The sequence below is a fragment of the Lithobates pipiens genome, unplaced genomic scaffold, assembly GCF_037356315.1.
Source record: "Lithobates pipiens isolate NorthernLeopardFrog02 unplaced genomic scaffold, aLitPip1_a1.2 Scaffold_157, whole genome shotgun sequence".
In the NCBI taxonomy this organism is placed as follows: Eukaryota; Metazoa; Chordata; class Amphibia; order Anura; family Ranidae; genus Lithobates; species Lithobates pipiens.
In genome coordinates, this window is record NW_027507746.1 from 1,477,745 (window position 1) to 1,501,068 (window position 23,324).

At 48.1% G+C, this 23,324-nt stretch overlaps 2 protein-coding genes across 3 annotated transcripts in view; both read right to left on the reverse strand.

Moving 5' to 3' along the window:
- LOC143981447 (uncharacterized) overlaps positions 1 to 10,307 on the reverse strand; it is a 57,993-nt gene extending 47,686 nt beyond the window's left edge. For both annotated transcript variants that reach the window (XM_077479293.1, XM_077479292.1), the window contains exon 1: positions 8,208 to 10,307. In XM_077479293.1, coding sequence (XP_077335419.1) covers positions 8,208 to 10,292 — 2,085 coding nt within the window. In that variant the 5' untranslated portion in view covers positions 10,293 to 10,307. The remainder of the gene's footprint in view (positions 1 to 8,207) is intronic.
- Positions 10,308 to 17,504: 7,197 nt separating this feature from the next.
- Positions 17,505 to 23,324, reverse strand: part of LOC143981448 (phospholipid scramblase 3-like) — a 34,084-nt gene continuing 28,264 nt past the window's right edge. The window contains exon 7 of the mRNA XM_077479294.1: positions 17,505 to 18,181. Coding sequence (XP_077335420.1) covers positions 18,128 to 18,181 — 54 coding nt within the window. The 3' untranslated portion in view covers positions 17,505 to 18,127. The remainder of the gene's footprint in view (positions 18,182 to 23,324) is intronic.

Sequence of the window (23,324 nt, forward strand, 5' to 3'; positions counted from 1 at the left end):
GGACATACCTTTGCAAAATTCTATTCCAAGCTATACAATTTGCAGGAGACTCAGAAGATACTACCCCTCCCTGTTTAGAAAAAAATTGATGCCTTTCTGTCATCCATACCACTCCCTTCTTTATCCCCCCACACAACTAACATCTTTAACGACCCCCTTCACCCAGGATGAGGTCCACAGGATTATCAAATCCCTTCCATTGCACAAAGCCCCTGGGCCAGACGGGTTCCCCAATGAATGTTATCGGCATTTTAGAGATACTATCTCTCCTCGCTTATGTACAATCTACAATCAATTTGCAAACATGAGGAAAATCCCTAAATAATCCCTGGAAGCTTTAATAGTGGCCATCCCCAAACCAATCAAATCAACAGATTCTCCGGCAAATTTCAGGCCCATATCGTTACTGAATACAGACACGAAAATCTACGCCAAACTCTTAGCTCTCCGTCTATCCTCGGTTATGCCCCATCTCATACACATAGACCAAGTCGGTTTCATACCAGGCAGGCAAACCTCTGATGGGGCCCAACCTTTTGTGGACATTATTCAGTGGGTAGAGCATACCCGAACGCCTTCTCTGCTCCTTTCTCTGGACGCAGAGAAGGCGTTCGATAGAGTTCAATGGCAATAAGTTTGGCTTATCAGGTGCCATCCTAAGCCTATACTTGGCACTGAGTGCAAAAGTGTGGACATCAGGTATAGTGACTGTCTACTCCTTTCAACATTACGAATGGCACAAGGCAGGGATGTCTTCTGTTACTCTTAACCTTCACCATGGTTATGGAACCCCTGGCTCAACTGATCCTCTCTGCGCCTAAAATCATAGGCACAACTGAACACAACATCGGCCTATATGCAGATGATGTCATAATAGCTCTTACAGACCCCAAAAACTCCCTACCCGAGGTACAACGCATTCTCGACCAGTTCAGCGCCATACCATTATACAAAATTAATCACAGTAAGTCATTTATGCTAGAGTTAGGCTTAGACAAGGACACCATACAGAATATCACCAAACACCATCCATTTTCATGGTCCAAGGACTCATCTCTATCCTACCGAGGAATCCATCTGACCTCACCCAGTAAACATCTTCTACGCTTAAATCTGGCAGACCTCGTAGAAAAGCTTCAATGAATAACCAAAGACCTACATCCTCACTTTGTATTGTGGGCTGGCAGAATGGTTCTAGTCAAGATGTTGATGCTCCCACATATCTTGTATGTCTTTCGTACTTTGCCGATACAATTTCTTCCAGCACAAATAAAGACCTTCCAGGCAATGCTCAATACCTTTATATGGCAACAAAAGCACCCCAGGAAAAAAAAAAACCTTATGACCCCAACTCAGATGGGAGGTTTGGGAGTCCCCAATATACATTTATATTACAGAGCAGTTATATTAGAACAACTTAGACTTTGGTGGAATCTACCCACCCAATCAAATTGGAAACAAATATAGCAGGTGGTACTGGTCAAAGACCTGAAAATTTTCTTTGGTGCATCTCTACTAGCTCCTACGCCTAAACACTTCCCAATGGACACAATAACAGCCTCCTTGAGATCTTGGACAGCTATTCCTCAGATGTAGGAAGGTCTACACCACAGTGTCTTGGCATATTTACCAATTAAAACCATTGCACTTCTACTCCCAGACATACAACTACAGTCTTGGATAATCGCAGGAATACCTACCATAGGAAACCTCTTTACCTCATCAAACATAAGATCTTTTGCAAATTTTCAAACCATATATGGCCTCTCTCTTAAAGCGGAGGTCCACCCTAAAGTGGAACTTCCGTTCATTGGAACCCTCCCCCCCTCCGGCGACACAATTGGCACCTTTCAGGGGGGAGGGGGGTGCAGATACCTGTACAGAACAGGTATCTGCACCCACTTCCGGCATAGCTATCTGCGGAAAGGGGCGTAGATTACGCCCCTTTCCGAAGGTCCTCCGCTATCTGCTGGGAAACACACGGATCCCAGAGACAGCGGGGACCATCCTTATTGCGCATGCGCAGTAGGGAACCGGGAAATGAAGCCGCAAGGCTCCACTTCCTGATTCCCATACGCAAGATGGCGGCGGCAGCACCCGAGAGACGATCAAGAGATTGGCTTCGGGTGCTGACATCGCGGGTGCGCTGGGCGGGTAAGTGTCATTATTTTAAAAGTCAGCAGCTGCAGTAAAGCGGACTCCCGCTTTAAATCCCGCGATCATGTCACGGAGCTCAAGAACGGGGAGATGGCGATGTAAACAGCATCTCCCCGTTCTGCCTAACCTGTAATCGGGAGCAGTGATCAGTGTCCACGTCACACAACCCCATCCCCCAGAGAGTTAGAAACACTCCCCTAGGACACACTTATCCCCTCCCCGCCCCCTAGTGGTTAACTCCTTCACTGCCAGTGACATTTACACAGTAATCAGTGCAATTTTATAGCATTGATCGCTGTATTAATGCCAATGGTACCAAAAATCTGTCAAAATTGTCTGAGTGTCCGCCATGATGTCGCAGTCACGATAAAAATCGCTGATCACCGCCATTATTAGTAACAAAAAAAAAAAATTAATAAAAATGCCATAAAACTATCCCCTATTTTGTAGACGCTATAACTTATTGCGATTTTTTTTTTACCAAAAATATGTAAAAGAATACGTAAATAGCCTAAACCGAGGACATTTTTTTTTTTTATATATATTTTTGGGGGATATTTATTATAGCAAAAAGTAAAAAATAATGTGTTTTTTTTTTTCAAAACTGTCTCTATTTTTTTGTTTATAGCGCAAAAAATAAAAAAAACGCAGGGGTGATCACATTTTTTTTTATATATATATTTTTGGGGGATATTTATTATAGCAAAAGGTAAAAAATAATGCGTTTTTTTTCAAAACTGTCTATTTTTTTGTTTATAGCGCAAAAATTAAAAAAACGCAGAGGTGATCAAATACCACCAAAAGAACGCTCTATTTGTGGGGAAAAAGGACGTCAGTTTTGTTTAGGAGCCACGTCACTCAGATAAAGGTCTGATATGAATTCTGGAGGACATTTTTTTTAATTTAGGCGTGGGGGTCCCCTCTAAATTCATACTAGACCCGAAGGACCTGGTATGGACTTGAGGGGAACCCCACGCCATTTTTTTTGCAATTTTTTTTGCCGGCAATTCCTTTTTTTTTTTAATTCAGCTTTCAGTCGGGGAACCCTGACACATTGGTTGCAACCAGTAATACACAGTGGTAAAATAATACCGCAAAACGCAAGAAACATTAAAAATCGCATCAATAAAGCACCACTTGCGCTTCTGGTGAGGCTCCATTCAAGTCTATTAGCCGCAAACCACGGGAAAAAAGTCCCCCGACCCTTTCCAAAAACGCACCGGCCACAAAATGCATAGATGTGAACAAGTACCATAGGAAACCATGTTAAATGGACTGTAGTGCATCTCTGCAAACTGCAAAACGCACTAAAAAACGCGTAGGTGTGAACCTTAGTATAACTTTCTCCAAGACTGCAAAGAAGGATACCTGTCAGCATGCAGACAGCTTCACAGGTATGACAAAGCACTCTGATACCTGGTGACAGTATGCAGAAAGCAGAAAGCATGGCCATGCCAACTTCCTAGCTCTCTGCAATATGTTTACTCTGTTACCTAACTACAGCTTGAGGGAAGGAGCTGATCCCCGCCCCCATGACCTCACTGCCAGCAATCAGGAGGAGATAATAGCGAGTACATGGCAGGGCATGCTAATATGAGGTCAAACTTAAACATTCTATTTTTTTTTTGCAGACAGGCCCTTTCACTACATAGTTGAGGGTAAATCTAAAGAAAGTTGAATGAAATAATTGTATAATGTATGGCCAGCTTAAGAAAACCCACAGGGAATACAGCACAGGTCCAAAAAAGGGAGCAACAGCACCGCATCAGTCAGCAATAAACTGCACTATTTAAAGCACACAGGCCCGTGGCACCAGGGCACCCAGGTTTTAGGGGGATTTACCACCAACGCTCTGGGCCTTCCAAACCAGGAGAGGCTCCCCAGAACCTGGGGACTAAGGTGCTGTAGGGGGGATATTCACCTTTAGTAAAAGGGACACCAAATACTTCTGGAAGGTTGCATGAAGAGACCACAAAAGAGGAACACTGGGAGGCCTGGAGCAGGGTCTTTTATTCTAAGCTATAGGAGGTGGTCCTGGAGATGACCTATGGAGGATTAACCCATTGTGTGCTGACATTAGGTAGGCCAGGAAAGAGAGATACAAAGTAACATTGTTTATAAACATTGATCAGACAGGAGATAGAGAGATACAAATAACATTGTTTATAAACATTGATCAGACAGGAAATAGAGATATACAAGGTAACATTGTTTATAAACATTGATCAGACGGGAGATAGAGAGATACAAAGTAACATTGTTTATAAACATTGATCAGACGGGAGATAGAGAGGTACAAAGAAACATTGTTTATAAACATTGATCTGATAATAGTCTGATAAATGTAGCGCCGGCTCCTAAAGAGCACGCGCTATGTGTTTTTGAAATTTAATGTTACCCCTAAACCGCAGTTTTGATTTGGGTTTAATTACTCGAAATTTTGACCTCAGCATCAGTCTGACTAGACTACAGGGTGTTCTGCCTGGCCATAGGGGGCGCTGTCACTTCTGGCAGGCATGGAAACACAGTCTGGTTGGGTGCTTTAAGGTTACTTTCTCTCGGAGCCAGTGATTGGTTCAAAAGACGATCTCTTTTCGATTTTACAATGTTCCCCCAAATTACAACTGTCCTATGACAGCTACATAGACTGGTTTCCCTTTGTAACGCTGCAGACCTGCCCAGAAGTTCTGGATCATTTGAGGCCAAAGGTAGTATTCATAATCCTCAGAATTAGTGCGTTCCTTTAACCCCCAATTTCCTTTTACTTTGTAACTTTTCTGTTTTAAATAAACATTTCCCCACAAGCAGAGGTTGTTGGTTTCCTAAGGCCGGGTTCACACTGCTGGTACGACAAACGCTCCGACGTTGGGAGCTCAAGTTGCATGACGCGTGAAAATCAATGTTTCCCTAGAAGAGCCGTCTTAACTGGTCCGACACAACTCCCTGCACTACTTTAATCCGTCTTTGATCCCATTGACTATCACTGATGTTGGATCAAAGTCGGATCGCCGTCTTAACTGATCAGACTTTGGTATGCAACTTGATGATCTTGATGGGGAAACCCACAAAAAATAAAAAAGTTTAGGAGTGTGTCTATGTCTCGTGTTTGACCATTCCAGAAGTGCATTTGTGAGGTCAGGCATCGACGTTGGGTGAGAAGGCCTGGCTCACAGTCTCCACTCTAATTCATCCCAAAGGTGTTCTATCGAGTCAAGTTCAGGACTCTGTGCAGGCCAGTCAGGTTCCTCCACCCCAAACTCGTTTGTCCATGTCTTTATGGACCTTGCTTTGTGCACTGGTGGGCAGTCATGTTGGAACAGGAAGGGGCCGTCCCCAAACTGATCCCATAAAAGTCGGGAGAATGAAATTGTCCAAAATGTCTTGGTATGCTGACGCTTTAAGCCCCTGTACACACGGTCGGAGATTTCGACAACCAAATCCATCGGATTTTGCCCGTCGGATCTTGTCCGAAACTGTTGCATACACACGGTCGGACTAAGTTGTCGAAAAATCCGATCATTCAGAACGCGGTGACGTAATTTCGTTACGATGGGACTACGTTCAGGCTAGTAGCCAATAGCTTTGATGTAGGAATTTGATCTGAGCATGCGTGGCACTTGGTCCGATCAAAATTCTCTACCCATGATCGGAGTATGTCCGATCGAACCAGTTGGTCGGAAAACAATTCCAACAAGTTGGAAAATTGGGTCCGACGGATATTCCAACGGAATCAGTCCGATGCATACCACACACAGTGGGATTATCCAACAACACGGTCCGATAGGACACATTCCGACGGATTCTCCGATCGTGTGTATGGGGGCTAAGAGTTCACTTCACTGGGACTATGGAGCCAATCCCAACTCCTGAAAAACAACCCCCACACCATAATTCCCCCTCCACCAAATGATTTGGAGTGGTGGCTCAATACTTTTGGCAATATAGTGTGGCTGAGCGAGTTTGGGGTGGAGGAACCTGACTGGCCTGATCTCAACCTGATAGAACGGTGAATGCAAGCCAGGCCTTCTCATCTAATATCAGCGTCTGACCTCATAAATGCTCTTCTGGAAGAATGGTCAAACATTCCCATAGACATATCTCCTAAACCTTGTGGACGGCCTTCCCAGAAGAGTTGAAGCTGTTATAGCTGCAAAGGGTGGACCAACTCAATATTGAACTCTATGCACGAAAACTGGGATGCCATTAAAGTTCATGTGGGTGTAAAGGCAAGCGTCCCGAAACTTTTGAAAATATAGTATATGTTACATCATCACTTCACCTAAACAAGCAGGGAAGGGTATACTAAAAAAACAAGACAAGGAAAAGAAAGGAAATCTGTATCATGTATTGCAGTGTATAGCTGCTAATGCCTCCTAAATAACATGTAGAAAACACACTTTGGGTAGAAAATCTAAATAAACAATAAGCAGGGAGGCAAATAGTTAAACAAAAAGGTCTTCCAAGATCCCTAAGCAGTCAACCTATTCACCCCTCTTTGCATCTGTAAGCCCCTAACTTAAAAGGAGCCCAACGAGGAAGGAGGCAAGTAAGTCCGCATCTGCATCAAAAGGCACCCGTCAATGGGGTCTGCTGACTAAACCCAACCAAGTGGGGGAGAGGAAGGTGAGGAGAAAATGATACCAATAATCAAGACAGATGAGGAGGAGAAGTGGAGGAGAGAGGGGAAAAAATGGAGGAGGAGTAGTAGGACAGTAGAGAGGGGGAATGGGGGATAACACCATCTGCCATCCCTATCTCCTCCCATGGGATCAAGTCCAGAGACACCACACTCTTAGCCCTTGTACACACAGTCGGAGATTCCGACGGAATGTGTCCGATCGGAGCGTGTTGTCGGATATTCCAACTGTGTGTGGTCTCCATCGGACTGTTTCCGTCTGAGTATCCGATGGACCAAGTTTTCCAACTTGTTGGTAAAATTTTCCGACAAAATGCTCCGATCGTACATACTCTGATCAAAGCTATTGGCTACTAGCCTGATGGTAGTCCCGTTGTAACGAAATTACGTCATCACGTTCTGAACGATCAGATTTTCCGACAACTTTGTCCGACCGTGTGTACAAGGGCTTAGTGGAACACTCAGACCTCAAGGGGAGAAGGTCTAATATGGATTCCTAAACTCTCTTGGGGGTCTAGGAATTGTCCTGCAATAGCGCTTGGTATGATGAAGAGCCTCAAAAACATGTCCAAAGCACCCACATCTGAAAAAAATTTGAGATATTGTCTTGAGTTGTGTGGATCAGCTTTTCCATATCCACTTTGTGTGTACTACGTGGAATCCATTCCTTCTTAGAAGGAGGACAGGGTGATTTACAAGGGACTGCATATCAACCGTTTTGTAGTATTGTCAACATTAAATGGCTTCAAACATGCTTGGGGCAAACATAGATCTCTACTAAAAAAAAATGGGCAGACTCGATGGACTACGCTGGCTTTTTCTGCCGCCACTTTTCTTTGTTGCTATGTTTTCCTCTATGTTTGGGTACGCTAGAACAATGGAGGAGGGAGGTATTGCGCTGGAATAAATTCTAAGGGGAGTGAGGAAACTGTGATTGTCGTGTCATGAACCTTGTGTCAGAAAGGTTGAAGCCCCGCACAAGACCACCATATATGGAGGAAGGAACCCGCCTCTTGATTGCACCTCCAGCAACTATCAGAGACTGTAGGGTACTCATCTTTTACTCAATCACATGGGTGGGTTGGGATCTGGGAACCCCATTATTGGTAAACGGTGCTTCAAGGTTCAGATAAGCCCCCCCCCACCCACTCTTTTGCACAACCACAAGGCCAGGGTTTTGGGGATGAGGCCCTTGTCCTCAGTAACATGGAAACAAGGTGCTTTGCCAGGGATTCCCCCCCAAGCAAGATACCCCCAATGTCGAGGGCATGTATGGGCCTGGTATGGATAAGAAAGGGGAGATGTACCCAGGCTGTGGGTTGAATAAGTGTATAGTAGACAAAGTGCCCAGGTATGGGACCCCTTCTGTGTTCTCCTGACATATAGAAGAGTCCATACATCTACTCCATCCTACCTCTCCGATGTACTGGGGTGACCTCTCCCCTCTGCTCTCTGCTGTCTCTCCTCTGTGGTCTGATGTCTCCTGGTGGAGTCTCCTCCGCTCTCTGCTGTCTCTCCTCTGTGGTCCGATGTCTCCTGGTGGAGTCTCCTCCGCTCTCTGCTGTCTCTCCTCTGTGGTCTGATGTCTCCTGGTGGAGTCTCCTCCGCTCTCTGCTGTCTCTCCTCTGTGGTCTGATGTCTCCTGGTGGAGTCTCCTCCGCTCTCTGCTGTCTCTCCTCTGTGGTCTGATGTCTCCTGGTGGAGTCTCCTCCACTCTCTGCTGTCTCTCCTCTGTGGTCTGATGTCTCCTGGTGGAGTCTCCTCCGCTCTCTGCTGTCTCTCCTCTGTGGTCTGATGTCTCCTGGTGGAGTCTCCTCCGCTCTCTGCTGTCTCTCTTCTGTGGTCTGATGTCTCCTGGTGGAGTCTCCTCCGCTCTGCTGTCTCTCCTCTGTGGTCTGATGTCTCCTGGTGGAGTCTCCTCCGCTCTCTGCTGTCTCTCCTCTGTGGTCCGATGTCTCCTGGTGGAGTCTCCTCCGCTCTCTGCTGTCTCTCTTCTGTGGTCTGATGTCTCCTGGTGGAGTCTCCTCCGCTCTCTGCTGTCTCTCCTCTGTGGTCTGATGTCTCCTGGTGGAGTCTCCTTCCGCTCTCTGCTGTCTCTCCTCTGTGGTCTGATGTCTCCTGGTGGAGTCTCCTCCGCTCTCTGCTGTCTCTCCTCTGTGGTCTGATGTCTCCTGGTGGAGTCTCCTCCACTCTCTGCTGTCTCTCCTCTGTGGTCTGATGTCTCCTGGTGGAGTCTCCTCCGCTCTCTGCTGTCTCTCCTCTGTGGTCTGATGTCTCCTGGTGGAGTCTCCTCCGCTCTCTGCTGTCTCTCCTCTGTGGTCTGATGTCTCCTGGTGGAGTCTCCTCCACTCTCTGCTGTCTCTCCTCTGTGGTCTGATGTCTCCTGGTGGAGTCTCCTCCGCTCTCTGCTGTCTCTCCTCTGTGGTCTGATGTCTCCTGGTGGAGTCTCCTCCGCTCTCTGCTGTCTCTCTTCTGTGGTCTGATGTCTCCTGGTGGAGTCTCCTCCGCTCTGCTGTCTCTCCTCTGTGGTCTGATGTCTCCTGGTGGAGTCTCCTCCGCTCTCTGCTGTCTCTCCTCTGTGGTCCGATGTCTCCTGGTGGAGTCTCCTCCGCTCTCTGCTGTCTCTCTTCTGTGGTCTGATGTCTCCTGGTGGAGTCTCCTCCGCTCTCTGCTGTCTCTCCTCTGTGGTCTGATGTCTCCTGGTGGAGTCTCCTTCCGCTCTCTGCTGTCTCTCCTCTGTGGTCTGATGTCTCCTGGTGGAGTCTCCTCCGCTCTCTGCTGTCTCTCCTCTGTGGTCTGATGTCTCCTGGTGGAGTCTCCTCCACTCTCTGCTGTCTCTCCTCTGTGGTCTGATGTCTCCTGGTGGAGTCTCCTCCGCTCTCTGCTGTCTCTCCTCTGTGGTCTGATGTCTCCTGGTGGAATCTCCTCCGCTCTCTGCTGTCTCTCCTCTGTGGTCTGATGTCTCCTGGTGGAGTCTCCTCCGCTCTCTGCTGTCTCTCCTCTGTGGTCTGATGTCTCCTGGTGGAGTCTCCTCTGCTCTCTGCTGTCTCTCCTCTGTGGTCTGATGTCTCCTGGTGGAGTCTCCTCCGCTCTCTGCTGTCTCTCCTCTGTGGTCTGATGTCTCCTGGTGGAGTCTCCTCCGCTCTCTGCTGTCTCTCCTCTGTGGTCTGATGTCTCCTGGAGGAGTCTCCTCCGCTCTCTGCTGTCTCTCCTCTGTGGTCTGATGTCTCCTGGTGGAGTCTCCTCCGCTCTCTGCTGTCTCTCCTCTGTGGTCTGATGTCTCCTGGTGGAGTCTCCTCCGCTCTCCGCTGTCTCTCCTCTGTGGTCTGATGTCTCCTGGTGGAGTCTCCTCCGCTCTCTGCGTCTCTCTTCCTCTAGCCCTCTTCTCCTGAGCTGGAGACAAGTGTGAGAAATGACAAGAAGAACTAGAATAATGTAACCTGAAACTATTCTCCTGATTGTGCCAAAGGAGCCTTATAACAAATATAATTGTAGCCATGGCGTTGCAGCTAGTAACAAACAATCCGCCAAATCACCGCACTGCCAGACTTCATACATCACTTCCAGAGACAAAGAGCAGTCTTCTGCGAGTTTTGTCTTTGTTGTTGTATTGGTCGGTACAACTTGGATAGGGATTGGAATATGGGATGCCCATAGGATAAGTCATTGCCATCATTTTTATTTTTTTGGATTTGAGTATGCTCTGATAAAGTTAGAGCCAGAAGATTGAATGTGAAAATTGAATTCGGTATGAATCTCCTCCTGCATTCTCCATGCAGACTGTTGCGTCTCCTCTCCTCTGCTCAACCTCAGCAGACTATTACATCTCATGCCCCGTACACACGAGCGGAATTTCCGACAGATGGGAGCTTTTCATCGTATATTCCGACCGTGTGTATGCCCCATTGGACTTTTTACATCGAAAAAATTCTGACGGACCTAGAAATGGAACACGTTCTAGATTTTTCCGACAGAACCAATTCCTTTTCCGGAAAACCGCTCGTCTGTAGGCTGTTCCGACGTACCAAAAATGATGCATGCTCTGAAGCAAGTACGAGACGGAAGCTATTGGCTACTGGCTATTGAAATTCCGTTTTTTCTAGTCCCATCGTACGTGTTGTACGTCACCGTGTTCTTGGCGGTCAGACTTTGGTATGACCGTGTGTATGCAAGACAGCTTGAGCGGAATTCCATCAGATCCATCAAATCCTTCAGAGTTTATTCCGACGGCAAAACGGGTGCTGTGTACGTGGCATATGAGTTCTCTTACCATCGCCGTGTGAAGGATAGAGACATCACATTTGGCCATGTAAATATGATGGTGTAGCGGCCATAACCCTTGGCCGGGGGCGGCCTTGACTTTTGGGCTTACCGGTTACCTCCGCTTGGCTGGTTCTTCCACGTCTAGGGGTTCCCAGGGTTAGTACCCAACGACTTTGGGCGCTGACACCATAAAAGTCCGTTAGAAAGGTTTTTATTTGCAGGGGTAACATCCAATAAAACACAGTCTCATAAGGGAACAGAGGGCAAGGGTGAAGAACTCAGGCACCTTGAACTGCTGACCATCAGAAACTCTTTGATACCACCCAGAGAGTAGCCACTCGCAGCTGGGCGCTTCAAAGCTGAACAGAATCTCTAGCTAGAGATTATGGCAGTCAGCACTTTGATCCAGAACTTGTGAAATCTCTGACCTTGAGTAATTTGTAAAGGAAAATTAACAGGAACCTTTTTCCTCAGTACATGGAATGTTCTCTGTCTGCTTGGCAGTACTGGAAAAACGTGGATCCGCTGATGTCCTTCACAACCCAGTAACCAGGCACTTCTCGGGATGCCAGCTTGTTGGCCCTCCTCCGAAGAGTCCTCCCCCGGTCGCTTGCACGAGCTGCGGTGCCCCTCCAAGCCGAGAGCACACCCGGACGCCTTGAATCCTCCCTCAGTTACTGTGCCTCGGACCAGCCGGTTCCGAGACTCGGGAACAGATGGATCCCTACCCCAGACCACGCGGGTCTATTGGGGTTAACCAACTAAAGCATGTTACGGAGTGGCGAATGCTCCCGCAACCGGGACCCCTCGCGGGGCTACCCCGGTCCAGAATCAGGAACAGGCGGCTATCGCCTCATGAACAAACCCGGAACACGTGAGTTCAGAATCTTAAGTACCTTTCCCCAGACTCCTCAGCAGGGCCAGGCGCGCCCACTGATTGGCTCCGAGGAATGCCGATAATCAAAACGTCCAACCAGGTCTGGTTCTGGCTCTGTCGTGCACTTAACTGTGCAGATGACCAGGCAGAACTCTAAAGCCCCGTACACACGAGAGGACTTATGTCTGACAGACTTCCGAAGGAGTTCTGCCGGAGTTCTGCCGGAGTTCCGACAGAGTTCTGACGGACTTTTCGAATGAACGGACTTGGCCACACACAATCACACTAAACTCCGACGGATTCGAACGTGATGACGTACGACTGGACTCGAATAAGGAAGTTCATAGCCAGTAGCCAATAGCTGCCCTAGCGTCGGTTTTAGTCCGTCGGAATAGCATACACACGAGCAAATTTTTCGGTAGGAACTGGGTCCGGCGGAGTTCCGTCGGAAAAATTTGAAGCATGTTCCATTTTCTAAAGTCCGTCAGACTTTTGCGAATCAAAAGTCCGTTGCAGCCCACACACGATCGAATAGTCTGACGGAATCATTCCGTCGGACTTTGGATGTTGAAAAGTCCGCTCGTGTGTACGGGGCTTTAAACCTACATAAATAACCCTCAGAACCCCACTACTGTTCTGAGGCAAAAACTAAATTTGTACATGGCAGACACCTTGTCCAAAGTGTCATCTCTACAATGGTCTTAGATCTCTTTCACCTCCTGCCAAAAACTTATTTCCTCCTGTACAGACTTGGTTTCTCCTGCACAAAACTTGTAGTTACTAATTGAAGTATGTCACATCTTCTTCTATTAGGTAATAGGGACCCACTCTGAATAAACCCCTTTACTGGCTCTGGTTGCTCGCTGCTGCTAGGCCTGAGGCCTGCAGAACCTCTCCCCGGAGGCCTAGTAGGTTAAAAGCATGTCTTTAGGAAATGGACTACTGTTCTCAGCCAGCCCAACCTGCAAATCGTGTGCCCTCAGGCCACACTGACATGACACAGACCCCCACAGTCTGTTCTCTGATTCAGGACTCCCCATCATCCACCGTGTGTTTGATGAAGACTCTGCTAATGACCGTGTAAAAGCAGAGTTCCCTCACAGACTCCTTGACACCTCCAGCCCTCCACTGTGGTAACACTCACCGACCTTCCAACAGCCATGCGTCCTTGATGAGGAACTTGACTGGACCATATGTACCGACAGCTTCACTTGCCCTTCTGCTCCAGGAGTTCCCTGCCATGCAACTGTGTGGTGGCAGAGACATTGCCAATGACTGTGTAGAGGCAATGTTCCCTCACAGCTCTCCACAGGCCTCCTCCTGCGATTGGCACACCCCCCCAGATGGGGATAGCCTCCTGCTGCTGCCTAACATGCCATTCCTCACTTCACTCAGCCGACTTCTCCCCTCTAGCGGCACATCACCTCAGCTTATATATGATGCCCACCCCCATGCCAATACCAATTGGAGATTGGTCAGGGCTCACACACAAGCTGCCTGCCACTCCAGTTCCAGGCCCAGATCCTCTTCTAGAACATTCTCCCTGGAAGCAGGGGAGGCGCCTCAGAACTGAAGTGCAGGTGGTCACTCCACCACTGCTACTCTGACCACTCCCAGTGCTGAAAACCCTAGTAAAAATAAACCTTACTAGTACCTACCTGTCGGTAGAGAGTAGGGATGAGCCGAACACCCCCCTGTTCGGTTCGCATCCAGAACATGTGAACAGGCACAAAACGTGTTCGAACACGCGAAAACTGTTAAAGTCTATGGGACACGAACTTGAATAATAAAAAGTGCTAATTTTAAAGGCTAATATGCAAGTTATTGTCATAAAAAGTGTTTGGGGACCCGGGTCCTGCCCCAGGGGACATGGATCAATGCAAAATAAAGTTTTAAAAATGTCAGTTTTTTCGGGAGCAGTGATTTTAATAATTATTAAAGTGTAATGGGTATCGGCTACATCGTACCCCTACTCACTTTTGGTTTCTCATGTTAGTGTCCCATAGACTGTAACCGCGTTCCGCGGCTTTCGAATTTGCAGCGAATGCCTCATAATGTTCGCTGTTTGGCTCGAACATCGGGCTCATCCCTAATTATATAGTGTGGGGGTGTGGACTTAGTCCCCCTGAGCCATGATGGCTCTCTCAGCAGAGCGCGCTGTGATTGGCCAAAGCATGCAGGTTGGGTGCCTGCTTTGGCCAATCATGACACAGCACTGCACTGCGATCTCACGGAGCTGTCATTTCCCGCGAAACACCCAATGATATTCGGTGTTCTACAAACGGACGGACATCCAAATCTTCGACTGGAACATCAAGCTCATGCCTATTCCTTTTGAAAGCAATACAAGTGATAAATAGAGTAAAGGAACAGTGTAAAAAATCATGAATAATAAATAAACATTACATTTAAAAAAAAAAAAAAGTAAAGCTCCCCTTGTCCCCTTCTGCATGCGCACAAAGGCAAGCGCATACGTAGGTCACACACGCATATATTAACAGTGTTTGCAGCACACATGGGGTGTACCGCCATAGACGGTACAGCAAGAGCAATAATTCCAGCACAAGACCTCCAGTGCAGGGCAGGGACAAGGGGTGGGCAGAAGGTGAAGCTCTTCTAAGAGAGAAAACTTGGGAGGGGTGATAGAAATTGTGATTTGTGGGGATTTGTGGTGGGAATAAAATTGGGGAAGAACTTTGTGCTAGAAGGGGAGGGGGATTTATACCTGGAAGCCCATGTACAAGTATTCCAGCAGTTCCTGCCGGAACGGTGCTACATACGGTATCCTCTTATCCCACCAAACCAAATAGATGCCAACTGCTACAGAGGGGACAATCATGGCATTAGGGGCCCCGGCATTCTGCCAGAGATACGGGGTAATTGTCCCCAGGTGCCCATATTAGTGCCCCCATCTACCAGGCAACTTAGTGGAGCCAAGTGGCACTGGGCTCCAGTTCCTTTGCAATTCACGCCAAGTGTTGTGCATGACGTTGTACAAAATGCACAGGAAAAGGATGGCATGGTACGTACGTACCATGCGATCTGGTACACTGCATTTGCGACCTGCATTTGGGGGGTCATTAAGTTGGCACCCACTGCAGACCGCAACTGCAATGAATTGTGATTGGATGCACAGGATTTTGTTCTCAGGAAGGTCCCAATAAAACCAGGACAGCTGGAAAGTACAGATTCTTATTAGAAGGGGAGAGGATTTGTGTTGGGTGGGGGAGGGTCTGTACTGGGAAGGGGGATTTGGGTAGGGGGATCTGTGATAGAACTGGGGAGAGGACTTGTGCTGGAGTGATGGGGGCAAAAGGAATGAACCCAGGATGGGAAGGGGGGGGGGGGGGTTGTGCTAGAAGGGAGGACTTGGGGAGAGGATCTGTGGGGGGAATTTTTCCTGGGGTATTTCAAGAGATGTTGTTCACGATGCACCCCATCACAAATATGGGTGCATTGTGAAGGAGGTACAAGCGTGACTGTAGGCAGTGGGGGTGGAGGTTGCATCATGGCGGGGGTTCGAAAAATACGCACCTTCATCCAAACAGACAATGGGGGGGGGGGTTTGGGGGAGGGGGGGCAGTTTAAAAAGTGCTGCTCAATCGCCTATTTTTACTGCCTCCCCAACCACAAGTGTAAACTAAGCCTAAATCTAAAATGATAGATGTCATCATTTCAACACAAATGAAAAGCAAGTTTCTCATTCCTCAGTAAGAGGTAATAATTGCAGAAGCACATTCCGCAACCAGCGTATGTGTCTCTAACCCCCGCTCCAGACTCCTGGGGGGCAGTTTGGAATTTTCACCCTGTTCACTGTATGACCTTGCCCTGCCACTGTGTGCACTGAAAGAGAGAGGCCTACGTAGAATAGGTGCACTGCAGGGGAGGAAACAGAATACAATGGGTGCACTGCAGGGGAGGGGAGAGAGAAGGATACGTGCGATGCAGGGGAGGGGATTGAGAAGGATACGTGCGATGCAGGGGAGGAGAGAGAGAAAGATGGAGGCACTGCAGGAGAGGGGAGTGAGAAGGATGGAGGCACTGCAGGGGAGGGGAGAGAGAAGGATATGTGCAATACAGGGGAGGGGAGAGAGAAGGATACGTGCAATGCAGGGGAGGGGAGAGAGAAGGATGGAGGCACTGCAGGAGAGGGGAGAGAGAAGGATACGTGCAATACAGGGGAGGGGAGAGAGAAGGATACGTGCAATGCAGGGGAGGGGAGAGAGAAGGATGGAGGCACTGCAGGGGAGAGGAGAGAGAAGGATATGTGCCATGCAGGGGAAGGGAGAGAGAAGGATGGGGGCACTGCAGTGGAGGGGAGTGAGAAGGATGGAGGCACTGCAGGGGAGGAGTGTGAGCAGGATAGGTACACTGCAGGAGAGGGGTGAGAGAGGGTTGAAGGCACTGCAGAAGGGGAGAGAGATAAAGATGAAGGCACTGCAGGAGAGGGGAGAGAGAAGAATGGGGCACTGCAGGGGAGGGGAGAGAGAAGGGTGGAGGCACTGCAGGGGAGGAGTGTGAGCGGGATAGGTGCACTGCAGGAGAGGGGTGAGAGAGGGTTGAAGGCACTGCAGAAGGGGAGAGAGATAAAGATGAAGGCACTGTAGGAGAGGGGAGAGAGAAGAATGGGGCACTGCAGGGGAGGGGAGAGAGAAGGGTGGAGGCACTGCAGGGGAGGAGTGTGAGCGGGATAGGTGCACTGCAGGAGAGGGGTGAGAGAGGGTTGAAGGCACTACAGAAGGGGAGAGAGATAAAGATGAAGGCACTGCAGGAGAGGGGAGAGAGAAGAATTGGCCACTGCAGGGGAGGGGAGAGAGAAGAATGGGGCACTGCAGCGGAGGGGGGGAGAAGAATTGGCCACTGCAGGGGAGGGGAGAGAGAAGAATGGGGCACTGCAGGGGAGGGGAGAGAGAAGAATGGGGCACTGCAGCGGAGGGGAAAGAAAAATGGGGCACTGCAGGGGATGGGAAGAAAAGAATAGGGCACTGTAGGGGAGGGGAAGAAAAGAATGGGGCACTGCAGGGGAGGGGAGAGAGAATAATGGGGCACTGCAGGGGAGGGGAGAGAGAAGAATGGGCCACTGCAGGGGAGGGGAGAGAGAAGAATGGGGCACTGCAGCGGAGGGGGGAGAGAAGAATGGGGCACTGCAGGGTAGGGGGAGAGAAGAATGGGGCACTGCAGGAGGGGAGAGAAGAATGGGGCACTGCAGGGGAGGGGGAGAGAAGAATGGAACACTGCAGGGGAGGGGGGAGAAGAATTGGCCACTGCAGGGGAGGGGAGAGAGAAGAATGGGAGCACTGCAGGAGAGGGGATAGAGAAAGGTGGAGGCACTGCAGGAGTTTTTTTATGATGGGTGGTTTCACTGACCAATAGAACGGCTACACCATTCTCTGGCACGCACGCCCAGAGAGACCCTTTTTTTTATGCTCTTATCGTTCTCTACATATTACAAAAAAAAATTCTCTGGCAATGTGGACCCCCACCCCCTGTGTCCGGGTCCCTGGTATGCACACACTGCAGGACAAAGGACAACAAGAACAACAACAAGAATAAGCTTTTCTTTCCATCATGTGGAGCTACAATTTTACAGATTGTCATTTTTTATTCTGATCAGAACTATTAATAATCTACATTTGTAGCCATATAAACTCTACATATACGTATATCTTCTTCATCAATCAGATCAATATAACACATTGTGGGTGAATAATTTTGGTTTTATTTTATAGCAGCAGGTGGCGCTCTAGTCTCCTTTTCACCTGTAAGCCTTCCATCCCTCTCAGCTGTGCTGAAGCAAACGAACATTATTTACACAATAAATGTGATCTCTTTAGCTAAGACACAGAGCTCTGGGGATCCTTTGCCATGTGATGTACAGTATAAAATAATCATATACCCTTAACTCCACCTCCTTTTTCCTATTTTTTTTCATAATTAGGACTCCTGCGTGATTCGCATTGGAGCAGCTGTGGAAAGGTGTGAACCGCGTCCACAGAGAGCCTATCACAATCTCCTGCTGTGCGAATTGGATGACAGGAAACCCACATCCAATTTGCATAAGTGTGAACCCAGCCTTAAGAAAATTAAAAGCAGAGGATCTTCATACAGCCTGTTCATTCTATGTTTGACATGTACAGAACACGTATGATCTTTTGGAAGAGACGAGTCTGCGGATTGGCTGGCATATCCTCCAGTCATTGGTGGCTCGCAGTTTGGGACTGTTGCTGGCGCTCTTCATTTAGAAGGTCCTGAAAGACAAAAAAAAGAGTTCTGGTCACCCCAAATAAATGCTCCATGACTTCCAACATGATAGAAAGGGGCATCTGAACTAAAAAAAATTTTTTTTTCTAAATATTGGTGGAACAGGGAAGGGTTAGGCCCATTTGATTGGGTTCCTACCAAGTTTTTCCAGCTCTGGTAAGACACACACATTGGTGGATAGAAGGAGGGAGGTGGGACCGACCACATTATTACCAGTTGTCACCTCCTTCCCGGCTGCCGTTAGGGAACTGTTGCTACACATTGCCCATCTTTGGCTTTCCATTATATTATGTATGGAGAGTCGCCATATTTCATCACATGACAGTGTGACTACTTCTGGTGTTCTCCACTAATCGGACTATGTGGGTTAATTTGTGTTATTTTTTATTCACTTCTCTATTTAGGAAGTGTACATTAGACAAGGGGCAGATAACACAGGAAGTGTACATTAGACAAGGGGCAGATAACACAGGAAGTGTACAGAGGACACGGGACAGATAACACAGGAAGTGTACAGAGGACACTGGACAGATAACACAGGAAGTGTACAGAGGACACGGGACAGATAATAGAGGAAGTGTACCGAGGACACGGGACAGATAACACAGGAAGTATACAGAGGACACGGGACAGATAACACAGAAAGTGTACAGAGGACACGGGACAGATAACACAGAAAGTGTACAGAGGACACGGGACAGATAACAGAGGAAGTGTACAGAGGACACAGGACAGATAACACAGGAAGTGTACATAAGACACGGGACAGATAACACAGAAAGTGTACAGAGTACAGGGGACAGATAACACAGGAAGTGTACAGAGGACACGGGAAAGAAAACACAGGAAGTGTACAGAGCACATGGGAAAGAGAACACAGGAAGCATACATTAGACACGGGATAGATCACAAAGGAAGTGTACATTAGACATGGGACAGATAATAGAGGAAGTGTACATTAGACATGGGACAGATAACACAGGAAGTGTACAGAGGACATGGGACAGATAACACAGGAAGTGTACAGAGGACACGGGACAGATAACACAGGAAGTGTACAGAGGACATGGGACAGATAACACAGAAAGTGTACAGAGGACACGGGACAGATAACACAGGAAGTGTACAGAGGACCCAGGACAGCTAATATAAGAAGTGTACAGAGGACACAGAACAGATAAATCAAGACATGTACAGATACCCCCGATGTCATCCACAAATACGATTCCTCAGTCTCGCCATGCTGTTGGCAATGTGGACTTGACGTTGGGTCACTGTTTCATATTTTCTGGAAATGCCCCTTGATATGGCCTTTCTGGATAGCGGTGGGGTTGTTGGTGGTGGAGGTGACGGGGGTGTCCCTCCCGATCGATCCCTTACATTGTTTGCTGGGTCTCCCTATTCCAGGCATACCTAAAAATACCAATCGGCTGGTCTCCTATATTTTACTTGCTGCTAAGAGGCTTATGCCGCTGTGATGGCTGTCCGGAGCAACTCCCCCCTGGCCTAGATTTCTCCAACTAGTGTCCGAAATTCGGAGAATGGAGTATCTGATGGCCTCGGTGCATGATTTGGTTCCCCAGTTTGATAAAGTGTGGGAACCCTGGGATCGGTCGGAATACGCCCCCCCCCCCCCCCCCCCTCTACCTGTACATCCATCTGACTGCAGTTGCCGATCGTGCCACTTTATTGATGGCTACCACCCCCACCTTTCCCTACCTAATCCTCAGGGTTACTTATCCCCCCATCGGGGACTCACTATGATGACCATGTGAATGTTCGGTTGTTTTGTCTTTTTCTGGCCGCCGGCCTCTTGTTGAACAGAATTGTTGGTTTTGATTTACATAAACTATATGTTATTCATTGTACAAGACATGGTTATGCAGTTCACCCTTGTGTCTGCATATGTGGACATTTTTCTCTGTCTTCTGTAACTAATGTGTTCGCTATGTTCTATATTTATCTCCGCTTACTGATTTTTCCAATGCGCAAGTGTGTTGTTTTTGCTTTGAAAAATTAATAAAAATTACAATTATAAAAAAAAAAGACATGTACAGAGAACATGGGACAGATAACACAGGAAGTGTATAGAAGATACAGGATAGATAACACAGGAAGTGTACAGAGGACACAGAATAACACACAGGTAGGGTGCCCACGTGTCCTGGGACATTCCCGCAATTAGCAGGTCTGTCCCGGGTCCCGGGCACCTTCATTCCGGGATAGTGCTGGCGCTCGCTCTGACTCCAGCTCCATCTGCCTCCAGCCAAGGGGAACCAAGACCGCCCCTCCACCTGAGCACAGCCAAGCCTGCCCGAGCTGAGGGAAGCTGAGACTGCCCCCCGACTGATATTAAGGTGGTCTGTACTTAGCGGGGTGGTCTGTACTGAGCGGGGGTCTGTACTGAGCAGGGGGGTCTGTACTGAGTGGGGGGGTCTGTACTGAGTGGGGGGGTCTGTACTGAGTGGGGAGTCTGTACTGAGCATGGGGGGTCTGTATTGAGCGTGGGGGGTCTGTACTTATTGGGGGGGTCTATACTGAGGAAGGGGGTCTATACTGAGGAAGGGGGATCTATACTGAGGGAGGGGGGTCTGTACCGAGGGGGAGTCTGTATATATTGGGGGAGGAGGGTCTTTACTGAGGGAAGGGAGTCTGTACTGAGGGAGGGGGATCTGTACTGAAGGAGGGGGGTCTATACTGAATGAAGGGGGGTCTGTACTGAGGGGGGGGACTTTATTTGGCAGGGGGTGAAACCATGTTTTATGGCATTGGTGGGGTGACACCAACCCTAGCGAAGCCACTGCCACTCACCTCCTCTATCTTCTCTGAGCCCACTCCACCATGCTGTAAAACAGGTCTCTGGGCCGCACTTCCACGTGGCAAGTGACACGCTGCATCTAGTGGCAGGCGACGATGGCACGCTGCATCTGGTGGCAAGTGACAAGCTCAGGGTTCCCACTGATTCTGCATTATAGCGAGTTGAACTATTTCATTATATATTACAATGTAGTACTAGAAATAATATGATGTGATCATCAAGCATGGTGTAGGGATGATACAAGTGCTAAGACCAGCCATTCACCTGACAAATCACTCGCCCATGAAATCCCTGTCAACTCCGAGACTACATTCAACACCCCCCCCCCCCCCCCATCCTTGGCAAAATTGTCCCTGAATGGCAGTTTGGAATGTGGTCACCCTACACACAGGAAGCACTCAGAAGATAAAGGACAGGTAGCATGTATGTGAAAGACAAAAGACAGAAGACTCAGGAGTAGGGATGAGCCGAACACCCCCCCAGTTCGGTTTGCACCAGAACTTTCCAACGGACCAGAAATTCATACAAACTTTAGAACCCCATTGAAGTCTATGGGACTCGAACGTTCAAAATCTCAAGTGCTAATTTTAAAGGCTAATATGCAAGTTATTATCCTAAAAAGTGTTTAGGGACCTGGGTCCTGCCCCAGGGGACATGTATCAATGCAAAAAAAAAGTTTTTTCGGGAGCAGTGATTTTAATAATGCTTAAAGTGAAACAATAAAAGTGTAATATTCCTTTAAATTTCGTACCTGGGGGGTGTCTATAGTATGCCTGTGAAGGGGCGCAAGTTAGAACTGTTACTGCACAAAGTGTAATTTCTGCAGGAAAAAAAGTCATTTAAAATCACTCGTGGCTATAATGAATTGTCGGCTCCCATAATACAGAGAACACTCAATGAGTGTTCTCTGTATTACGGGAGCCGACAATTCTTTCATTGATAATTTTTTTTTTTTTTTAAAAACATAGCGTTCCCCCAAATTCAATTACCAGGCCCTTCAGGTCTGGTATAGATATTAAGGGGAACCCCGCATCAAATTAAAAAAAAAAATTGACGTGGGGTCCCCCTAAAAATCCATACCAGACCCTTTATCCGAGCACGCAACCTGGCAGGCTGCAGGAAAAGAGGGAGGGACGAGAGAGCGGCCCCCCTCCCTCCTGAACCGTACCAGGCCACATGCCCTCAACATTGGGAGGATGCTTTGGGGGTCTGTGACGCAGGTTTTTGTTACATCAGAGGGGGCGGGGTCACCCATACGTCATTGGGGAAGCCCTGGCTTCCCTCACTAGCGTCAGAGGGGGTGGGGTCAGGTGACGGGTGGCCCCGACCTCCTAATATAAGAAACGTCAGGCGCCGGGATCCCCGCAGTGTCTCCTCAGTGGAGACAGAAGATGGATGCATGGACTGCGCTGGACTGAAAATCACCCATCACTGGATCAGATCAGCCATCGCTGGACCCCGGAGAGATGATCATCCGTCGCTGGATAGCAAGAGTGGATTACCACCGCTGAAATCTTTTTTTTATTTTTTTTATTTTTAATAAAGGAATTTTTCAAAAGAGTGTTTGTCTTATTTAACAATTTTTTACACTTTCTTTGTGAAATGGTAGGGGTACCCCCTTACCATTTCAAACGGGGGGGATCTGGGGGTCCCCTTGTTAAAGGGGGCTTCCAGATTCTGATAAGTTCCCCGCCCGCAGACCCCCACAACCACCGGCCAGGGTTGTAGGGATGAGGCCCTTGTCCTCATCAACATGGGGGCATGGTGCTTTGAGGGGTCACAGACCCCCAAAGCATTCTCCCAATGTTGAGGGCATGTGGCCTTGTACGGTTCAAGAGGGGGGTGCTCTCTCGTCCCCCCTTCTTTTCCTGCGGCCTGCCAGGTTGCGTGCTCGGATAAAGGGTCTGGTATGGATTTTTAGGGGGACCCATGTCAATTTTTTTTAATTTGATGTGGAGTTCCCCTTAAAATCCATACCAGACCTGAAGGGCCTGGTAATTGAATTTGGGGGAACCCCACGCTTTTTTTTATTTATTTTTTTATCAATGAATGAATTGTCGGCTCCCGTAATACAGAGAACACTCATTGAGTGTTCTCTGTATTACGGAAGCCCGACAATTCATTATAGCCACGAGTGATTTTAAAAGACTGTTTTTCCTGCAGAAATTTCACTTTGTGCAGGGACAGTTCTAAGCATGCGCCCCTTCACAGGCATACTATAGACACCCCCCCAGGTACGAAATTTAAAGGAATATTACACTTTTATTGTTTCACTTTAAGCATTATTAAAATCACTGCTCCCGAAAAAACCT